This window comes from Belonocnema kinseyi, chromosome 5, assembly GCF_010883055.1.
Source record: "Belonocnema kinseyi isolate 2016_QV_RU_SX_M_011 chromosome 5, B_treatae_v1, whole genome shotgun sequence".
Classification (NCBI taxonomy): domain Eukaryota; kingdom Metazoa; phylum Arthropoda; class Insecta; order Hymenoptera; family Cynipidae; genus Belonocnema; species Belonocnema kinseyi.
Genome location: NC_046661.1, coordinates 30,260,597 through 30,276,722, shown reverse-complemented (window position 1 = coordinate 30,276,722; position 16,126 = coordinate 30,260,597). Strand labels below are relative to the sequence as shown.

The 16,126-nt window shown below is 33.3% G+C and overlaps 1 protein-coding gene across 3 annotated transcripts in view; it reads left to right on the top strand.

The window, feature by feature from the left end:
- Positions 1 to 16,126, top strand: part of LOC117172737 (mediator of RNA polymerase II transcription subunit 15) — an 88,983-nt gene that overhangs the window by 9,398 nt on the left and 63,459 nt on the right. For all 3 annotated transcript variants that reach the window (XM_033360914.1, XM_033360913.1, XM_033360915.1), the window contains exons 2-5: positions 6,845 to 6,981; positions 7,590 to 7,677; positions 8,307 to 8,358; positions 8,443 to 8,631. In XM_033360914.1, coding sequence (XP_033216805.1) covers positions 6,920 to 6,981; positions 7,590 to 7,677; positions 8,307 to 8,358; positions 8,443 to 8,631 — 391 coding nt within the window. In that variant the 5' untranslated portion in view covers positions 6,845 to 6,919. The remainder of the gene's footprint in view (positions 1 to 6,844; positions 6,982 to 7,589; positions 7,678 to 8,306; positions 8,359 to 8,442; positions 8,632 to 16,126) is intronic.

Here is a 16,126-nt window from a genome sequence, read left to right as displayed (position 1 = left end):
CTTTAAGCGGGAGTTTGGTGTAACGAAAGGGTAATTATTTACGAGCAATTCAGTGCGTTCCAGGGAGTCTGCCTCGTGAGTTTTACTAGGGTCGATGGAGAGTGCTGCGAGAATCCACAAACGGTTACACTGAGCGTCGAAATTTTTCTCTATTGTTCTCTTCAATTTGATTATTAAACAAAATATAAACATTTTATCCAAAAACCGACTACATCCAAGTCGTGAGAGTAATAATTAGATGACGTATGCAAGAAATGAGACAAAAATATTCAAAATTGCGGACAGAATCTTACATTCTTTTTTATAACTCTAATAAATCCCCTTAAGATAGTGTGCACGTATAAGTAGTCGCTATTTGAACTCTAGCGGCCACTTGTGCGTGTCCTAAGCGTTAAGGCGCTTTAAACGGCTGTCAAATTCGCTAGGGGCAAACTAAATCTAAACGGTTGAGTTGTTGAACGCCATATTTCAAGCACATGATCTGAAGGCAGTTATACCAGTCGGTTCAAATCGATTTTTCCTAAAAATGTCCTTTTTGTTGTTATTGTAAATGAAAATGGAGTGTATTTTTTCGCTTGAAAGTCGCGCGAGCTATATAGTTGTATAGTCAGTCGCGCGGTTGTATAGTCAGGAACCAGGGTAAATTTGGCCATATCCAAACATCTGAACGCATGAATTGTTGGCCGCAATATTTAAACCACTTAATCTAAAGGCAATTATGCCGAACAGTTCAACTCGTCTTTTTCTCGTTGTTTTTTTATATTGAAAGTGGAGAGTATGTTTTCTCGCTAGAAAATCGTGCGCTGTGTACAGTAGATGGGGGTATACAATTCATTATCAATTGGCGACTTACCAAAATAAATGTATTAGCCTCCAAATATTTTGAATTGTGAAACGTAAAGGAAACAAAGTTTGTAATTTAAAATTTTGAAGATGTTGAATTTTTAACATTTACCGTTTAAAGTGTCGGGGGTTGCCTTCAAATAGCCTTGGACTGGTTTCGGGGGGATCGAAACGTAAACAGTGAGGGCCGCGCCTGACTCGTTTCTAATCGGAATATATATATATAATTAAAAATTCGTCATAAGGACAACCGCAGGATTTCGCCGGGAGCGGGTGCTAATCTGAAAAATTGCACCCGCTTCCAGTGAAATCGCGGTAAAATTTCAGCCACAACCACGTCTCACAACCGTGAGATAGGTAGTTACAGTCTGTAACGGAATTATTACGACAATCCAGCAAAAGCCTCGTGCACCCTAAGAATACGGAGCGACACGCAGGGATGCTTTTTAGGCCATTAGCGAGTGAAAGCTTGGCACCTCCAAGAGCGCCGGTGATAAGGACGATTTAGTTTAAATAATTGTCGAGAATATAAAGTTCCAGTATATGCGGCACTTCCCATTCTCGACAATTGACTCGATTTCCCTAGTAGCATTTAGAGGAGCGGTATTAAGGTTAATAATGCCGTAAGAGTGACAGAGATGGTAATAAAGCACTCTTAGTGCCGCATTTTGCCTTTGAATGTAGGTCGTACCCGCTTGAGTTGAACAACTAGATAGTATGTGAGCTAAATGCTTGGGGTGTGCATGGCACGCCCTGCAGCTATCATCAGGAATGTCTTGGCTCAAAATGTGGCGACGGTATGTTGTGGTGGAAATGACACCGTCTTGGCATGCCAAAATGAAACCCTCCGTACCAGACTTCAATTCGGACGATTTAAAGAAAGCAAACGTTAGCTCACAAGACATTGACTGATCCTTCACATTTCTGTGGAAGATACCGTGCATCCTCTTATCGAGGAGCTGTTCACGAAAGTTTTTCTCTTGTGCTTTCTTAATCTGGGCTTTCAGGAGTGAGTACTCGAGATAGATAAGATTTGATGCATTTTGCTCACCTCTAATACTGAACTTAAGTCCGAGTGTTTCAGCAGCCTTCTTCGCTTCTTTGTACAGAAACGCTCCTTTGCCCACTTCTTCGTGATTCCTGACCATTTTAAGAAGAGGGACTCGTCCATTTGCAACTCTATGTGCTGTACCCAGAATAATCATGTTGTGAAGACATTCAAGACTCAATATTCCGCGACCACCTTGACGGCCTGAGATGTACATTCGCGGAACGGAAGATTTAAGATGCATGCTTTTGTTCATGTGCATAACCTTTATTGTCCCGATATCAAGAGATCTGAGCTCGTTCTTCGTCCATGGAACTACTCCAAATGAATAGAGTGCTACCGGAACGGCAAGCATGTTCGTTGCAGATACTTTGTTCCTCGCCGACAGTTCGGAAGACCAAATCTGCCGGATGAGACGTTTGTATCTGCTTCGGAGAGTATCATTTATAGATGTCACATCTTGAATGCGGCTCTGTTGCACGCCTAGGTACGTATAATTCTCTCCAGCGCAAAGGTGTCGTATAGCGCTTCTATCAACAAGCTCAGGATATTCAGGGATGCCATTAAGTTTTCCTCGCGTCAAATAAACCTTGGCGCATTGTCTAGCCCAAATTCCATTCCAATTTCCTTAGTATATCGTTCGACAATCCCTAGAGCTAGATGTAGTTACTCTTTGTTTTTAGCATAGATCTTAAGATCGTCCATGTAAAATACATGAGTGACCTTGTACTTTCGATTTGCAGGTTTGCCGCACAAGTACCCGTCGGAATGGCGAAGTGCTACAGATAGTGGTAATAATGTAAGGCAAAAGAGGAATAGGCTCATGGTGTCGCCCTGAAAGACACCTCTCTGAAAGGTGACCTTGTTAGTCTATGGGAGATCGAATCGAAGGCTTTCCGATAATCAATCCAGGCCATCGATAGGTCACGCTGGTAGAATGCTGCATCTTTGCAGACTGATCTATCGATGTGCGGTTCTCCCGACATCCCGCTACGCCTTTTTTTGAGCCTCGTTCATACATTTCTTGCCACACAGGTTCAATTTCCCGAACAATCCTATCATTTAGAAAAGCTGTGAATATATTATACAGTGTGTTCAGACAAGTGATTGGCCTGTAATTCTTCGAGTCAGCTAAGTTGCCTGTTTTCGGCAGGAGTATTGTGCGCCCTTCCACCAATCACTCCGGAATCGGCTCTTCCGACTTTGAATATGAAGTGAAAATACGAGCCATATGCTGATGGGTTGAAAGAAACTTCTTCCACCAGAAGGTTTTAATACAATTTGGTCCCGGTGTGGAATAGTTCTTCATCCCTCCTAATACTTTTTTCACCTCCTCGGTAGTGATGGGTGGGCATTCTTTATCAGGTGTTATGAGGGCATCACATAGCTCCTTGAAGCTATTTATATTTTCTGAGCCTTCGTCCAGCCTATGCTGTACTTCGTAGACTTCTCTCCAAAATACTTCGACCTCCTCTGGCTTGTGCGGGTGTTCGACAGTAACTGAAGGGTATTGGAAGAGTCGAGATGGATCAGAGAGAAACTGTTGATTTTATTTGATCCACCTCCCCCTCCACTCTAGACTTCTCTTAGCGTCAGATAGTATCCGTATTCTCTCAACAATATGCTGCCTGATGGTCAGCAGCTTTGACTTGTTAAGTGTGTGATAACGGGTCCAGAGTTCGCGCCCGAACTTTCGAACCTTGGCGGTGAAATTCCTGCCAGATGTAATGTAGTCAATCACACACTGAATGCGGGACGCGTACTGTCTTGCCCTGCCTATCCTTATGGCAAGTTGATGTATTCGTCTTTTGGTCTTATGATCAACCGTTGGTTTCGTTTTACGGTTCGCATCGGCCAAAGCTCTCGCTGCATTATAAACACAATAATTGATAGCGCAAAAGTCGGATTCTCCGGAAAAATGTCCACGAAGCTCGTCATCCATTTCAGCCAGATCTTTAGGCTCCCGGTGAAATCCTGCGGTTGTCCTTATGACAAACTTTTATTTATATATAATGTCTCAACCGCTCTCGCTCTGCACGCCTGAGAAACTGTGAAAGCTAGCAGTTTTAGGAAGGCCGAGAACGGGGTGACTGAACGCGAGAGTTTGGTGTAATTGCTTGGAGTATTACTTTTTGTGTAAAACATCATATCCTTATTTAAACAATTAATTATTGTCTATTTACAAATTTTCTAACAATTGAGCCAGAGATGTTCAATTTTTCTTAATTTGTTTTTTCTAAAATTGGTAACTTTATGAAAAATTATATAAAATGGAACACATCAAATTATTTTCCTGACCGTACTGTGTATAAAAATATGTATTAACTATTTGTACATTTTTGAAACAAATATAATTTTCTTAAACAATTATTTATCCAGAAAATATGTTTAAAATCGTATCAAGCATTTAAAGTTTGATATTAATGTAATATCTCTTTCAGCAGTATCATTTGCTACTGTTAAATGTTTAAAAATTCTAAAGCCTTGCATGTAATGTTCGCTCTTCATCCATTCGGATGCGTTTTCTGGAATGGGAGATATCAAGATTATAAATCGCGCAAAAAAGTCACGTGAATTCGCCGTGATGAAGTGCTAAATTTTTTGTCTAATAATTGTTTCATGCTTTTTGGTTTGAAACGTTTTATATTTTCTTAACTTTCAATTTTTTCGTCAAATTCAAAATTAGCTTTTCTTATGCGTTTTATTATCCAAATGATTATCGATAAATTGTACTAAAAGTGAAAAATTAACTAAAGTTATGCTTTCATTATTTTAATTATTATAAATGACCTAGAATATAGCACTTCGTCCACATAAATGTTTTTCAGAAAAAATTTTGAAACGTGAATCATAATTTGCATTGGGGAATGTACTTCTTTATAATATTATCATCGTAACGATTGTAACCATATAAATAATGCAATAATAAATGCACTTTTATAATTTAAATTTTATTATGATTTTCATAATTTATTTAATAGTGCGCCAAAAAATATGTAAAAATACTCAAATTTTGGAAAAATAATTTATGATACGAATTATATTTCATTAAACGATTAAAAAATTGTTAATACATTATTTTATACACTATTCAGTCAGAAAATAAATTGTATGTCTTCTATTTTATTTCAATTTTCTTTAAGTTGTCGAAAAAATTGCTTGGGCAAATCAAAATCTTTTAAAAAATAGAGATTTGTTATAAATTAAAAGAAATTGATGAAAATTATGTATTTATTCTACAAAAAGTAGTTTAGGAAACGAATTTGAGAAAAAATTGGACCACTCTGGCTCCATTTTTAGAAATCTTGTAAATAAGAAAATTAATTGTTTAAATAGTTATATAATGTTTTAAACAAAACATAATACTCCAAGAAATTGCAAAATTATATATTTCAATTAGAAAATACGATTATTTTTTATATTTTTTGGGAATAAATAATTGTTTTAATAATTTAATTTTATTTCAACACTTAAACATTGTTGAAAAAGCCAAGGTAATTATTACAATTGTCCATTATTAATTATTTGTATAAAAACGACGACAAAAATTTCTAAAAATTAACAATAACACTTAAAAATGTAGTTTTCTGATTTTTCGGTCATATTTGGCGCGTTTCAGGGCGAGGGGGGGGGGGGGGGGGGGGGGGGGGGGGGGGGGGGGGGGGGGGGGTAAAATAAAAGTTATTATTATGGATTCCCTTTGTATACACTCCTCTACTATCCCTGCAAAACTTGCCACGTTTCGATAAAACCCTGTAACGTGTGTTCCATTTTTAGAAAAAAAAAATTTTCCCCATATTAATGAAATGGGATTTAGAAGTGCCCGCTGGCACGTGAATATTTGAATTTCGAAAAAAAATTACGGATTTATTTCCTCTGGAAATGAAAACCATCTTCAAATTTAAACATATACATAAATACACGGATCCGCCAGTTTCAAGCGAGAAAAAATACTCTCCATTTTCAATTACAAAAATTAACAACAACAAGGACATTTTCGGGAAAAAGCGAGTTGAACGGTTCGACATAATTGCCTTTAGATGATGTGGTTAAAATATTTCGGCCAATAATTCATGCGTTTAGAAGTAGTTTGTAGTTTCGATGTGGCCAAATTGACAGCCGTTTGAGGGACACTCACGATACAACCGTGTACCTATATATCTCGTGCGTTTTCAAGCGAGAAAATACACTCTATTTTCATTTACAAAAAACAACAACAAAAAGGAAATTTACGGAAAAAAGCGAGCTGAACCGACCGGTATAATTGTTCTTAGGTTATGTTCTTAAAATATGACGTTCAACAACTCAACCGTTTAGATTTAGTTTGCAACTAGCGAATTTGACAGCCGTTTGAAACGCTTTAACGCTTAGGACACGTACAAGTGGTCGCTAGGGCTCAAATCTCACCCTTTATATTGAATTTGTTATATTAAACTGTGAAATATTTTATATTACTATTGCGCCTGTTCAAAATTTTGTATGTAAAAATATTATTAAAAATTGAAACTTTATATCCTATTACTTGCTAGAGATTTAGATTTTCCAACCATCATTGAAATTTAATACTATATGAAATACAACCTAATATAATATTATATTCAAGAATCAAATAGTTTTAATTTAAAACATTTATTATTCTAATTTATATCTTGAGATAAATTTACAAACAAAAAAATGGACGAAAGCGATTAGCAACGATTTGCAATAAACTTAAAAAAGATCTCCAATATAAAGTTCAAATTATTGATATATTGAGACGTAACAAATATGAAGTTTTACATATCACGGGGGAAAGGATTATCAAAATCTTACGAATCTTTACAAGGAATCTTACAAGTCTAAAATTCAAACAATCATCCGAATGAAATTAACGGTTTATTATATTTTCTAAAAACTGTTTTAACTATCTGAATATATGTCAATTGTATTAAAAACTCTTCAATTATTTGACAGTTGCTGCTGCATTGAAAACACTAAGAACACTAGTGCCTGATAAATGGTGTTTATCATACGAATTTTTGAACAACAATGGCTTCCGAAGATACATCCTGGCGCACTCAAACCTTTCGACAAGGAATCGCTGCACGAATGTAAGGGTTTAAGTGAGATTTAATAAATAGTTTTTTTGTAACTTTATTCTTGAGATGTCTGCAAGTGCTCTAAAGTAAGGCTTTCGAAGGCGTATTTCATATTGCTATGAGTTTATTTATATGTTTAATTTTTTTAAAACAGTCTCTATGTTTCTCTTTTAACACTTCCCCTTTCCAACCTCTTCTTTCTTCTGTGTGTTTACAAAAAATTCCTCTTCCCCTGAAACTTTTCGTAATCACATCTTTAATTCATATAGAAAGCAGATTTTGCATATGTGTCAGTATTGTTCTAAATATGGTACTGATAGATTATTGCTTCATGCAAAATCTCATTTTCGTAGCTTGAATGGAAATACGGAAAGACACAACACGAAATACACCGAACGCTAGCTTTCAGTCCGCTTTCCAATTGGGATGTATGATGTTGCGCATTATATTTCATCGAGTACTTGCGCACTACGGTACTTACAAAGTGACAGTCGCAACCGCTCTTGTCAATGTATTTAATACATGGTTTCAAGTTTACTGTGCTTTTATTTTTGTCCCCTTGAAGAAAAAATAATTTCAGGCGATTGTATATGATTGAATCATATTAATTTTTTTTATAGCGAAGAGGCTATTCAAAAATCCGGAATGCCTACAGCGAAAAATAGTAGTGATATGGAGAGTCACGTCTTTTTGAAAGCGAAGAGCAAGGTTAATATTTTTATTCTTTATTTAACAGAACACGTTTATAATTATTTAATTTTATATGTTATTTTCTCATTTCTCTTTTTTTTTGCTTTACATTTTGTTACATTTTATACCAACAATTTAACAGTAAAGTTTTCTGAAACCTTTTCGAATTTTGAGCATTTTTAAACCTAAATATTTACAAATTTTCAGTACATTTTTATATTTTGCCACTTCAGTTTCAATTTCCGGCGCTTTTAAATTTAAAATTTGTTTTTCAACTTTATATTGTTTTGCATTTAAACACTTTTCATTGGGGCAGTAACGTATTTTTATTAAATAATGTATTTGTGTATTAACTTAAGCTTTTTAAATATTATGTGCTTGAATTTTGAGATTTTTATAACCTTGAAGGGTTCTTAATTTGTAAGATTATGAAAATTGGTCTTTTCATTAACCGTTGCTATAAATGTCCTCAATAAGTCTGAAGAGTATGATTTGTATCCGACCACTAAGACATAACAGTTTTGTTTTTCTGAAAATTCGTTTCAATTCTTTTATAAATAATTTAGGATTGTAATTTTTAAAAAAGTATTTTCACTCTAACACTGCAAGACTATGAATAGCGAATGATGAATCTTTGTCTTTTTTAGGAGGAATATTTGGGCTTTGTTGCGAGACTGATACTTCACGTGAGAGAAATGAGTAAATATCAATTAGTAAGATTTTAGTTTTGTGTGTGTGTTTGTTTTTTTTTTTGGTGGTTAAGTATAAGATCTTTATTTAAAGATTCAAAGAAACAGGGTGGAGGACTGGCTCCAGGAGGTGGGCCAGGTCAGGGAATGTCCGATCCAATCGGTGCATTGCAAACTCTAGCAAGACAAGGGACTGGAAATAATCAGATGATGGGAATGCCAAATTCAGGTCCGAATCCTCAGGGAATGGTATCACAGCCAAACACCAACGCAGCGACCAATCGTAAGATTTTCTCTGTATATTATGCAGTATTGGTCGTTTCATACATTTTTCTCTTGCCGAATAATAAATGAATTGGTTTCAGTATACGTAAACAAAATTATGATCAATAGTCTTTCGGGATTGTTTCCGAAAGATTTTGATCTTCAGGAAGCTTTAAAATAAAAGTACCTACTTTTATTTTAAACATAAATTATAATAAAAGCGAAAAGTTATAAGGCAGGACGCATATGCCTATTTTAAAAGTAATAACAAATTTTTATTTGAGAATGAGCGTGAATTTAAATCTCAACCTGACAAGATAAATGTAACTAGAATATAATCTCATAGAAAATAAATATTTTAAGGCAGGCATGAACTCTGAACTGATGCAAACTGTGATAGGCTGTACATATATGACATGCATAATAACCTAACTTATTTCATCTGTATCGTACGACACTAAACAATGACTTTAATTATTTAATCACAACAAAATTACTCAAATATGTTAATATAACATTTAAAGGCATGTAACTTTTGTTACTCGCATAAGCAATCTATTATGCAGATTACTAGGTTCATGACAATCAGAAGTCTACAGATGCTAAAACCATAAGTATATTACTTTATAATAAAGAAGTTTTAAATTATTTACTCTACTGTGATGTCAAAAAAGCCAAAAAGACACGTTTTCAGAAAAAAATTTTGCCCACATTTTTTAAAAACCATTTCTTTTTATGCATCAGTTTTTCGCCTTAACTTTATATAAGCCTCATATATAACCGTTAGCTTTGAATTTCGCAACCTCGTGAGCTGTTAATTATTCCTCAATTACTATTTGGAAATTACACTTCCCACACACTGCTTACATCAGTAAAGTGTAGCGTGGAGCCACAAATATGGTTTCAAAAAATATCTCTACATCATATATATCTTAAGTGTATTATGTTCTTAAATGAAAAAACAATAAGCGTTCTCATGAAAATAAAAAAGGGATGAAACAGCACTTTTTCGAAATCAGTGAATTTTAACAAATGTAATTTCATTATTTAAAAAAGAAGCTGCATATGATCAACGGAAAGGTCGTGAAAAATCCAATCTAAATTGTAATGGGCAACATATTTTTTATGAATAATTTATCCATTAAAAATATTAAAATAGATAGTATCCGAATAATGCTCAACAATTTCACTCTCTGCTCAATAAATATTTTGTCCTAATGCCAACACATTTTCAGAGTAAAATCTTGATATTAAGTCGTGAATTTTCGTAAATTTTCTGAATTTTTAAAGTAAATTGTTACAAAAATACGCTCTTTTATATTAAAAGATGTTACAAAAAAATATATTTTTGTGAATATTAAAACATTATGATAAAAATTTTAAAAAACTTTCTTCTTACTATTGTATTTTCTTTTTTAAGAAATAACTCAAATTTTCGGAGAGATAATAAATGCATTATATAAATAAAAATATATTATGTTTTCAATTTGTTAGCAACCTTTTTTCTGCAATACTTTTCTTTAAATTTATGTTTGCGTTGCTTTAGATGATTTTATAGCACGTAAGTCAACCCGTGAATTATATAGGGGAAAAAACGAAAACAATCTAATAGTTCTGCGTATTTAGTCATTTCTAAAGACACAAAAAGGATAGTTTCATTTAGTCGAGAAAATATTGTCTAACATTATACAAAGGCAATTCTTTATCGAGCGGCGCGACATTCGTGACAATTTAGAATTTAGATCTTCTTGCAAAAAGAAGAAATATGTCAAAACCGAAATTCTTCTTTTAATTTTCTGAATTCACTTCAGCGCAATATCAAAAACATCACCTAACTTTTTTTTTGATTTTTGCTCTTTCTTTTTTCGGTTTTCTAAATTCACTTTATAACTATTAGCAATTTTTTTAATCTTCTGCACGTCTCTCTACACTTCGTGTCTATTTTTCTTATTTCTTTGAAGACGACATAAACAAAATATGGTCAACTAACTTGTTTTTGACGTTTTATTAAGGAAAAGACTAACATAATATTTCTGATGCATAAGATTTTAATATGAACTAACTCCATGATAAACGCTTAGAAAAACATAATTCAATATATAGAGAGTGAAAATATACGTTTTGATGTTCTATCGTGAATTTGAAATACACTATAAATTTAGAATATTAAAATTTTTTTTCAACATTTTTCGTATCAGGTATTTTTGCTTTTTCTACTCATCTAAAAACTATGGTTTATTTAATCTCCGGAAATCGCATGTGGTTCGCAACAATGAAGATAGTTTGATTAATAAAATTAATCTAGTCAATAATGTATTGGTGCGTGGTACGAAAAAGTATCTTTAATTAAAAAATTGGATCATGAACCGTTAAAGAAGAAAATTTGTAGTCAGTTTCCGAATTCTTCCGATTTAATCCCTAAATTAATATGGTTTTCTTTATATTATACACAAGTAATAAATAAAATGATGGTTTTCAAACAAATATGTACATGGAAGAGAAAATGCTTGATAATAGAAATAATTTCCTTAAAAAAATTTCCAACAAATTTCAGGGAGTTTCTCTGACCTTAATGCAAAAATTGGGAGAGAGTGAGCAAGAGGCAGTGACAAAGGAGGACGGAAAGAACAATTAAAGGGAAATGGATACGAAAGAGTAAGAAAGGCAGACTGCGATTTCAGAGTGTATCGCCCCTCGGCAAAATGATGAACGTTTTGGGTTCATAAAATGATCCTTCTACCATTTCTAACCGATTTGAATTTTTACATTCTCATGATGAGAAAGTATTAGTTTTATGTGCAAACTCGTTATCGCGGATTTGTAAATCTCCAAGTTTTAAGACCTCCTGAATTCGTAAAAAAACAACAGTTTTACGATGCCCAAAAAGGAAGATCGAGTTCGTTAACCAGCATTTTTGACCAGCGGTTCCGGTCTTGTCTACCACCAAAAGTCCATTTTCCGGTCAAACTATGCAAGATACGACAAAAAGATGAAGAGAGAAAAATAATGCTTCCTAAAGATATATACACATTTTTTATTAATCATTTTTTAATAGAACGCATACTTTTTGGTTTAATTGTTGAAAATTACATTAAAAACCAGCAAAAATAAAATAGTTACAAAAACGAAACAAGATACGAAAAAAAAATTGACAAAATTTGTTCAACGAAAAAACATCTTACAAATTTTTAAACATTTTTGTTAAAAAAGTACATTAAAGAAAGGAAAAATAACTTTTTGGAAAACGTCACAAGCTACAATAGCATTTTATTTAACAACATATTTCGTGTAAAACATAACTACAAACTTGTTTTGAACCACTACGCTAGGACGCGTCTTTTTGGTTTAAATCGTAAAAAATAATATTGAAAATAAACAAATTAAATTTCTGGACAAACGAAACAAGCTGCAATAAACATTTTAATGTCAAAATTGTTTTTTTTTATAGGATACAAACGTTTTTAAATTATAAAAACAAGGCAATAAAAGTACGTAGATTTTAACATCAATGCATATTATGAATTATAATAATATAAATTAATTGAAATAATACATTTTTTAGAGTAGCTGAGGATAAAAATAAATGAAAAATACGGAAAAAATATTAAAATAATCATAGGACGTCAAATTTGTAGTTTTTTTGCAATGTCTGAAGAAGCAGTCCCGGACCGAGGCACATAAATTAATATATTATACATTGAGTATAATAGAGTTGAACATAATGTAGAAAAGTTCGTAACATGGACAAAATCTAGTGCGAAACACGAGATGCGTGATGAGAATGTGTTCGTTGAAGCCGAAGGAGCCGTAACAAATGATAATTCACAATTACCAAATTACATTTGTCGATGCTTTGACCTTTAATTTCAAAAGGTCTGTGTACAAATGCGGGGGATGTATAATGACCGAGCGCGTAATGCGAGGCAAATAAATTATCGATCGCGAAGCGCGAGATCCAGCAGATAGTCCAGGCGCCCTGACCAAAAAAGGCCAGGAATACTGTGAAATTCTTGCACGAAAAAATGTAATTTTTGGATTTTCCATTATTTTGTATGCTGTTTTCAAGAAAATTCAAAAGGTTGTTGTAATAATCTTGTAAAGCATTCAGAAATCAAACTTTTCTTGCCTTTTTTTTCATGTCGTCCGTTATTTGACTTAAAAGATTCATTTTCGTGTGTTTTTTAGGTATTTTATAAATACTTTGTCTCTGGTAATTTTTGGTTTTATGAAAAAAGTCATCATGATAAATTGTTCAACTTTTTGAATACTATAAACATCTGTACAGAAAATTTTTGAATTTTGAAAAGTGGTCGCAAAAATATTCAAAATGCGCTCACTTTTTGAATTTTATATCCAAAATAACTGGCTAACAAACTTGACCTTCAGTTTAGGACACTAAAAGAGTGTACCAGAGGGTAATCTGATCGAATGATTTGTTTAAAAGTTATCGTGCTCACAGACAGACAGACCGACAGACACATTCGTAAAAACCAAAAATTTTTTGATACTTCTGTTTCTGGTTTTAATCGTAAAAAAATAGCATTAAAAACATGAAAAATTAAATTTTTTGAAACACAACACACGCGATGAAAAAGAAAGTAAAAGACAAAAGTTTTGTGAAGAATTTTCCCACGCAGCGGTCATATTTTTTTTACTGTTCATGATGTTTTTCATGATTAAAACCAAAACTACGCATTCTATCAAAAAGTGGTTAATAACAAATTTTTAGGCCTTTTTAAAATGCTCTTGACTTTTTTTCATATCGTGCGTTATTTGTCATAAAATGTTCATTTTCGTGTGTTTGTTGGAATTTTGTAAATGCTATAACTCTGATAATTTCTGATTTTATGAATAAAGTCATTAGGATAAATTGTTTAACCTTTTGAATACTATGTATAACCGTACAGAGAATTTTTGAATTTTGAAAAAAAAATGGTCTCAAAAATGTTCAAAATGTGCGCACATTTTGAATTTTCATCCAAAATGGCTGGCTAACGAACTTAACCTTTAATTTAGGACACTAAACAAGTGTGCCAAAGGCCAATCTAATAGATTGATTTTTTCAACAGTTATCGTATTCACAGACAGACAGACACATTCGTAAAAACCTGTTTTTCGAATTCAGGGGGTCTTAAAACGTGGACATTTGATAAAAACTGGGGGTTCAAATTTTACACAAATCTAATACCTTCTCTGGTGAGAATGTAAAAAATCGTTTTCCCGCTAAGTGTATTTGATACTACAACTCTCGTAGAGGGTAATAACCCACTTTTTGTTCAAATACTTTCGGCGAAATCTGCACAAATTCCGTTGAGAAGTAGTCAATTTTTTAATAACAAATGAGTTTTTATGAAAAATAATTATTATTTTGGGCTGAACAATATCACACTTCTTAAGGGTGATAAGGGACATATTTTCTGCAAGTTTAAAACTTCTTAATTAATTATGACAATAATAATTGCATTTAAAAAAAAGGCCCCTTCGGCTCATTAGAATTTTTTCCAGGCTTTTGTTCTACATGCTAGCACTACAAGAATCGATAGTCAAACCTTAGGTCAATTTCTATAAATATCATTGTTTCATGTAAAAGTTATGTGCAGACATTATAGTAGCTGCAGAACATCTAACTTTGGCTCAAATTGTTAAGAAAGCATGGAACTTAGTATCACTAAGAACTTATAGGATCACTTAGGATTACTAAGAACTCATTCGTAAAGTTTCATGTATACTTAATAATTTGAGCAAAATGCAACCATTTTTTTTGTACAGCGCTAGTCTTACGCTACTACATTGTAAGTCAATTTTTTAAATAGCATTCCGTACTGAACATAGCATTAAGTCTATTATTAAAAATTCTAGTTTTGTCTGCAGTTATGCTTTACCCAAGGAAAATAGTATCTACATAAGTTAAATTTGTTTGTTAGTTATATCAATAATTTATACAAGGTGTCCAAAACGATCCGGGCCCCTGAATATTTCCTCAGGTAAAATATTTTTCATTACGGTGAAGGTAATTCTAAAAGTAACTTTTAACGAGGAATTAATTGTTGACCTTTAATTTGACCTCAAGATTCACTTTTTTAAAAAATGGAAACCCTCCTTTTTCACATTGGAAGTCGATGCAGCGTGAAATTTGACGTTCAAATATGTATTAAGGTCATAGGTTTAATTTGACCATGAAGGTCACTCTAAAGTCATTAGAACTTAAGGGGGTTATCTCATGAAAACCTGAAAAAATCGCATTTTTTTCTGTTTAATCGGTAGAAAAACTATACGAGAATGTGCGTGTAAAATGTTAAATCAAAATTCGGATTATTTCTAAAGATACAGCCCGTAGAGTGTCTCGGCGCACGAGCGCGTCAGTCACGCTTTGCGGGACGGTAGATCATTTGTTAATTCTCGCATTATCTGTCGGGAAAAAGACTATATATAACACACCTAAATATTTTTGTGTACTATTACTCTATTTAGGGCCTTGTGAGTGTGCGGACGGCTTGTTGTATCGACCTGGAATAGCAGATTAGGAATTGACCTCTGTAAGTTTTGTTATGATCTAATTATATCTTACAAAAACTTTAAAGTGCGTTTTCTCAAAACCACATTTTTCAAACTGGAATGCAGGATTACACAAAAAGTTTTCAACCGATTGACCTCAACTAAATTTTATTTTGTTGATAATAAACAATTATTCCATATGAACCACAGATATTCATAATTTTACAAATTTTTCATACTTTTTATGCAACAATATTAACAAATTTTACTGCGAAAAATCGTAAATTTTGATTTTAACAGAACAAAATAGTACATTTTCTATTGTCTTTGGCTTTTTAGTGGTTCATATATAATAAAGAAGGGGTCATCCATATACCTCGTGGACATATTTTATGAAAATACCAATGATTAGTCTTCAAAATGTCCGGGAGCTCGCGTCAATTCCACGGACGTCATTATAGTACTCACTAAAATTTCAGATTCTTTTATTTTCATAGTCAACAGTTCGACATTCGTTGACTGGCTAACAGCTTTTGGTGCATTTTGCAACAATTTATCGTTAAACTGGTCGAAAATTCGAGTGAAAAAACGTAATTTTAGTACTTTTCAAACCCACAGGGAATGATTGTTTGGATGCTAAAAACTAACGAGAAGTTTGTCTGGCAGCTTCTGAGTGGTGCCACAGTTGACTGGCAGGATGTCAAAAATGTGAAAAATTCGAGTGACAAAACGTCATTTTAGTAGTCTTGAAACCCATTACGGATGATTATTTAGGTGCAAACCACTACCAAGAAGTTTGAGTGGCAGCTCCTGAGCGGTGCACAAGTTGACTAGTAGGCTGTCAAACATATAAAAAAATGACAGGATGACAATTAGAATCTTCATTTTAATACTCTTGAAACCCATTGGGGATGATTGTTTAGGTGCAAACAACTAACAAGAAGCTTGACTGACAGCTCCTGAGTGGTGCTAAAGTTGATTGGCAGGCTGTCAAAAATGTCAAAAATTCAAGTGAAAAA